At 37.1% G+C, this 6922-nt stretch overlaps 1 protein-coding gene across 1 annotated transcript; it reads left to right on the forward strand.

Annotated features, from left to right (window-relative positions):
- LOC147508553 (uncharacterized) lies at positions 1-735 on the forward strand. The gene has a single exon (XM_086597250.1). The coding sequence runs from the start codon at positions 1-3 to the stop codon at positions 733-735; it is 735 nt and encodes a 244-aa protein (XP_086453376.1).
- Positions 736-6922: the final 6187 nt, after the last annotated feature.

The following is a 6922-nucleotide window of genomic DNA, read 5'->3' on the forward strand; positions in this document are numbered from 1 at the left end:
ATGAAAGCCATCTCTTACAGGATTTGTGGAAGGCAGTCACAATCACATGTTTGGAGAAATAGAAATGTATATGGCAGCAAGAAGTCAAGTATAAGTTCCATCATGTTTCAAGTTCAAGGAACGGTGAAAAGAGCATATGATCGATCGAAGAAACACATGAACAACACCACTAGAGACTTGGAAGTTCTGAAGGCCTGGAAGTTACCGGTCAAGCTAAGGAGGGCTCCACACATCCTTGAATGCTATTGGGTGGCACCTCCAAGTACCATGATAAAAGTGAATGCTGATGGTTGTTCACAAGGGAATCTCGGAATTTCAGGTTGGGGCACGCTTCTTCGAGACAGTATCGACAAGGTTATTGACGCATATATAGGAGGCCTTGGTATTGCCACAAACTTTATAGCGGAGAGTTTTGCGATAGTGGAGGGCATCTCAAAAGCGGTGGAACCGGGATGGAAACTTATCTGGGTGGAATCCGACTCTTCTGCGGCAGTGAAATCTTTTCAGAATGATCATGTACATTGGCAAATTCGTGCAGCTTGGGACAAAATGAAAGGGCTAGCAGACTGGATCATAGTGACTAACACTTGGCGTGAGGTTAATTTTGGTGCGGACATTTGCTCCAAAGAAGCAACTCACTTGGCAAAGGGAGAGAAGAAGTGTTGGGATGGTAGGCCTACATTCGTGCATAGAATTGAGGATATGAACACCACGTATTATAAAATTGTAAACTGAGCTTTGAGATAGTGATTTACTATCAATCCTATCTATTCTTTGTACTTCGAATATATTTCTTATTAATACAATTACCCTTAGCAAAAAAATAAATTATATGACACTATAACAAAAGAGTATATTTTTATATGAAGTCGATATTCTTCAACTATTACGTATTTTTGTAATAAGCAGTGTTCTAAAAAATGCTAGGTGGTAGTCGGGCGGTGGGAGAGCGCCTAGGCCTTCTAGGCAGTGCCTAGATGGGTTAGGCGCTAGGCGGTTTTTTTCCTATAGTAATACACACCTATACTACAAGAAATGAAGAAAATCATTTACCATAACTGAAAAAATAAACACAAACAAAGATATTTATTACAAAAATGCATAATAATTGAAGAATATCAACTTTATATAAAAACATACTTTTTGTTATAGTGACATATAATTTACATTAGACTTTAGTCTTTTAAACTCATTCAAATCTTAAGCCTACACAGGCTTTTAATTTTCGTCATTTAATCATTCAAAAAAAAAAAAAAAAACTTGACTGGACCGCCTAGAGGTCGCCTAGCCCGCCTAATCGGTCCGCCTAGACCCGCTTAGTCGGCCCACCGATTTTTTAAACGACTAGGGCCTAGGCAAGTCGGTTGGGCACCGCCTAGCGCCTAGAGACCGCCTAGGCGGCTACCTAGACCTATTTTTAGAACAGTGGTAATAAGTATATTTGTTTGTGTTTATTTTTTGAGTTATGGTAAATGATTTTATTCATTTCTTGTAGTATAGGTGTGTATTACTATATATATTAAGAAAAAAACCGCCTAGCTCGTCTAGGCACTGCCTAGAAGGCCTAGGCGCTCTCCCACTGCCCGACTACCGCCTAGCGTTTTTTAGAACACTGCCTCTCATTAGGATAGAATTGGGTTGAATTCAATCGATACCCGACCTGATCAAAATCCACATAACCCGGATTTGGTAAGAAAAAACTATCTGCTTAGATTATCAGGTCAGGTTTGGGTTGGACATCATTTAGTCAGATTTGGGTTAGGATTCGGTTTTGTGATAAAATTGACTAATCCGATTAAGATCCTATTAGATTTGCTTTAAATCAACTTTCCCAATAATAATGATCATATAACTTTTTCCTTTATTCCATGTCACATTCTTTGTTACCTGTAAGTACATATATTCATTCAGTACCCGATAACCACTCACGAGGCGACTCGTGGAAAATAAGACAACAACACATTGGATCAAGTCAAAGGCATAAGTATAAGGCACCCCGCCTTATACTTAGCACCACTCTACCAATTGGAGATATCTCACCTGGACTAAAACTCGCGCATTGACACCATATACTCCTAACAGCCCCGCCCCTTCTCACCACATCCATTCAACCAACCGACCAACGAACCTCAACACGATTAACAAAACGCCCTAAACCAAGTACATGCTAGGACGTTACATACCCCCTCCCCCCCCCCCCCCTTCCAACACGCATCAAGTACGAACCATCGATCATCCACCATCTCTGCACAAGCAGCACCATTGCCTCACTAATTACTACAATCACCATCCTTTATACCAACTACAACAATCATACCTCTCCACATTCTCAGCCATATTCTCATCCAAGACCTACATCCTTTGTCATCGATCATAATTCAAACCCTCACACCAGATCCATAAAAGCCAACCCTAGAACTACGTTGTCTTGATTATGGATCCCTCCTTTTAACCGGATACATAGGCATCTTCCACCAAAGAGAGCAACCATTAACAAACGCCCAAAACCTTCCCCACTCAACTTAGATTAGCCTAGTTATAATATCATTTGGTGTGATATTAAAGTGAGTCCTAAATAGACTTATTTTGGTATTTACATTGCCCTTCCCCAGTTCTCACTGTCGCATTGCATCTCTCGTTTTCTCATTTTTTTTAGGTAAGTTTAAATTCAATTAAAATAATGAAAGAAAATACAGGGAGAAGAAAAGAGAAAAAAGAAAGAAGAGAATAAGGATATGTGGAGATCTAACTACAAAAGAATGTCCTCTCCACCATTCACACTTAATCACTCTAATAACTAATACTCTATTCATAGAGATGGCGTGTTTTACATTCTCTAACAAAGTTAACTAAATCTCCTGAATACTTCAAAGGGAGCTTCCCACTTGAGTATCCATGGAGGCTTTCCTTCATAAGTCATTACACAATTTAGTACGTGTTAGAGAAGTTCCTACTTTTGGTAGCACATCCACAGTGAAATTGCCTCTCTCGATTTGGATATGGATGCATGGGGCGACTTTGGATATGGATGCATCGGAATGGAGTGCATCACGGCCATCTTTTGTACCCAAAATTGAGAGCCCTGATCAGGTGTACTTTCGATTTAGCTAGAGTACGCTCAGTCTTTTTGTTAGGTGGTGGGAACCCCTCATGTAATATGTAACATGTAACCTTATATTTATATTAATATATTCACATTTTGCCTGCAAAAAAATTGCCTCTCTCCACACAGATATGATATTGAAGCTTTGAATTTTAAGTTTGGCACTTTGCCCTCTTGGTTGCAATTCCCATGGTATATGTTCAGTCCCAAAATCTTTGGCAGCAGTGGTTGAATCTGTTTCCACCCATATCTTGAACCATCCATTCTCAAGTACTCGTTTAACTCCTTCCAATATGGCCATGCATTCTTACCTATGCTAGTACCAGGTTCGATGTTTTTCCATACTATAAGCTTGAAATTACTGGTCATAGGTAAAATGATAATTACTTAACTCAATCTAAGCATGCAAGTAATAACAACCATGATAGACTTATTTTATGGGAAGAGTTGAAGGTCCTTAGTGCAAGAATCCAAGGTCCATGGCGTGTAATGGGAAATTTCAACAATGTTTTTATACTCCCATGAAAGAATTGGTGATAGGGTAATTCACCCTAGAGAAACACAACCGTTTGCAAGTTTTTTGAATGTTGCAGGGCTTTTTGGTCATTCGGCAACAGAGTGTTTTTCACTTAGAACAATGGAGGTGATAACATTAGAAAATGGTCAAAGATTGACATGGTGCCTTGTAAATGCTGATTGGTCATCTATTTTATTGGCTACAAAGGTGGAAGTTTTAACTCAAGGAGCTTTAGGTCATTATCCTTTAGTTATGACTTTCCTAACCTCCTTTAGAAGCCACCCCCCTTTTAGATTTTGTAACTTCTGGCTGATCCATCAAGACTTTGACGATACTCTTAAAACGTGTTGGGATATAACAAATCATGGAAGTCTTCTTTACATGTTAATAAGAAAACTGAAAAGTTTGAAGATAGTTTTGAAAGGATGGGCAAGAACCTTTTGTCATCATACTCAGAGAATAGTGGATGAAACTATAGCACAATTGAAGTCAGTTCAAGAAACTCTTCACAAGAATCCACTGGATTGCTCCCTCATCAGTGCTAAGGAGTTTGAGTTAAGGGAAAAGCTCTGTTATTTGATAAAGATGGAGGAAGTTGATATTTTCCACTGAACTAATATTGATTGGTTATCTTTCGGGGATAAATGTAGTGCATACTTCTTTAATGCTCTAAAGGAAAAGAAGACTAGAAACTATGTATGGGACATCATTGATGCACACGAAATTATAAGAGAAGGAAAAGAACCAGTAGCCACTGCCTTCCTACAATACTACTCTAATTTACTTGGAGTGCCATTAGTTATTTATTGTGATACTGGGTTTCTTAACAACTTGCAAGTGATGGAGATTAACCAGAATACAAGCCTTTTTCTAGAATCTCCTATAACTGATTTGGAGATAAAAAAAAGGTCTTTTTTCCATGGAGGATAACAATACACCTGGACCTGATGGCTTAAATGCATGTTTCTTCAAGAAAAGTTGGGCTACTATTGGTGATGATTTCATCATAGCAATCAAATACACTTTTCTCCATAAGAAGTTGACAGGAGGTATAAACTCCACTCTCCTCTGTCTCATTCCTAAAATGAAGAATGTTTCTACTGTTGATTCTTTTAGACCCATAGCATGCTGTAACATCATTTACAATGTGTGTATTGTCAAATGTTCTAACTAACAGAATGAAGACTTGTACATCCTCTTTGATCTCATGTTCACAATCTGCTTTTATCTCTGGGAGGTCGATTCAAGATAATCTGCTTTTAGCTCATGAGTTACTAAAGGGTTATTCTAGAAAGCATGACCAGACCATTACATATTTGGAGTTCTTTTAATTTGATACATGTATACATATTAAAGAACTTATTTGTATCAAAGAGAAAATGACCAGAAAATACATTGAACTTTGCATTTGGTTTCCAAACAGACAATATACTTTTTTTTTAGGGTTAACTAGTATTATTCCCCACACACACACACACTAGATGGGAAATTAGGGTCTCCCCCCTAAACACACGGTCAACTTAGTTTGACCGTTAACTTGCAAGTCAAACAATTGAAAATTACACAAATGTCTTTATTGTTTTCAAAAAGAAAATGTTCAATTTTAATTAGGTGGGGGTATTTATATCATTTTCAGTTGTTTGACTTGAAAGTTAACGGTCAAACCAAGTTGACCGTGTGTTTAGGGGAGAGACCCTAATTTCCCATCTAGTAGAGGGAAAATCCTAATTAGCTCATCTAGTGGGGGTAACACTAGTTCACTCTTTTTTTTATTCAAATAAATATTGTATTTTAAAAAAAAAAAATCAATTTGGACAAACTGTCCAATTAATTGGGTGTCCAACTTCCGTGGCAGCTCCACAACAGTGAGGTGGACTGTGACCAAAATTTCAAAATATCCAAATTCCAATTTATTTTCAAAATCTTACAACCTAAGCTGAAAGCCTGAAACTAACTTTCGGCTGAAATTTGGATACTCGAAATTCCCCATCAATCATTCTCAGAAGGATAAGAAGATAAACAAACAACTTATCAATCAAGCGAGGAAGAAGTGGCGAGAGTGGTGACGTTCTCAACAAAAATATAGAAATTTAGGCCAAGGTTTTCTAAGCATCGTAATCTGATTAGTCTTTTTGGCATAAATAGATTTTCTACTCATAATAGTGGGATGAGAATGAACATGAAATCACGAGCTGTGTAAATTTTTTCTGATTAAGTTTCACACTGTTTCGAATTTATGAACTCATCGTCAGAATTCTGAAATCTTGTCTTGTTTTGACATAGTTAAATTTGCTTTGCCCCAAACTCCCAAAGTCTGTTAAATCCAAGCTCATTTAATGCTATGGAATTAGTTTGAAGGAAGAACCTCCCGCCTAGCACCATATCAAGAATCAAGAATCAAGAATCACACCATATAAAGAATCTAAGCAAGACGATTTGGGTGACCCATGAGTTGTGCGTTTTCAGTACCGAAATTATTCCCAGCGTCCTCTTTGTTGATGATTACCAAGTACGACATCAAAGTTGGCTTGTATAATACTATTCAGTTTTTGAATATGTACCAAAAGTTTATCAATCATGTAGTCAACAATTTTAGTTTTTGATATATACCCAAAGTTTAATTTGTTTCTTTTAATTGTTTGAGGTGATTTTGAAGACAGATTTGAATATGTAGATCGGGGGTGGTTTTCACCATTAATGGAGTTGGAGAAGAGAATGAGAAGAAAGAGAGAAAAAGGAAATGGGGAGACAACTCACGTGATGTTGGAATTTCAATATCAGTTGAGATATCAGTTGATGAAATTTTGTATACTCAATAACATAAGCTTGACATCCAATTAATTGAAAGGTTTCCTAAATTGAAACTTTTTAAAGGTACAGTGTTTATTTGAGTTAAAAAAAAGTAGGGTTGCCTGTTTTAAAACCAAGGACAAAGTTCAACGTAGTTTTTGGTCATTTTCTCTGTATCAAAACTCCAAATAGGTAATGGACTGGGAATTCCAAGAATTTAAAACATATCAATTCCAAGAAATTTAAACTTGTGTTATATTATAAGCAACAATCTCAGGGATTGTGAAATGGTTAACGAACATTATCCCCACTAGATGAGCCAATTAGGATTTTTCTCCCACTATATAGGGAAATTAGAATATTTTTCCAAATACACAAAAAAAAAAATACAGTCAACCCAAGTTAATTTTTTTTTGAGTATACTTAGAGGAGACTCTAATTTCCCCGTCTAGTAAGTTAAAAATCCTAATTGGCTCATCTAGTGGGGGCAATACTAATTAACCCTTTAGAAA

The sequence above is a fragment of the Coptis chinensis genome, chromosome 3 (assembly GCF_015680905.1).
Source record: "Coptis chinensis isolate HL-2020 chromosome 3, ASM1568090v1, whole genome shotgun sequence".
NCBI lineage: Eukaryota > Viridiplantae > Streptophyta > Magnoliopsida > Ranunculales > Ranunculaceae > Coptis > Coptis chinensis.

Bases quoted from the DNA above. Each gene is read 5' to 3' on its own strand.
- LOC147508553 (XM_086597250.1), top strand. From the start codon at position 1: ATGAAAGCCATCTCTTACAGGATTTGTGGAAGGCAGTCACAATCACAT.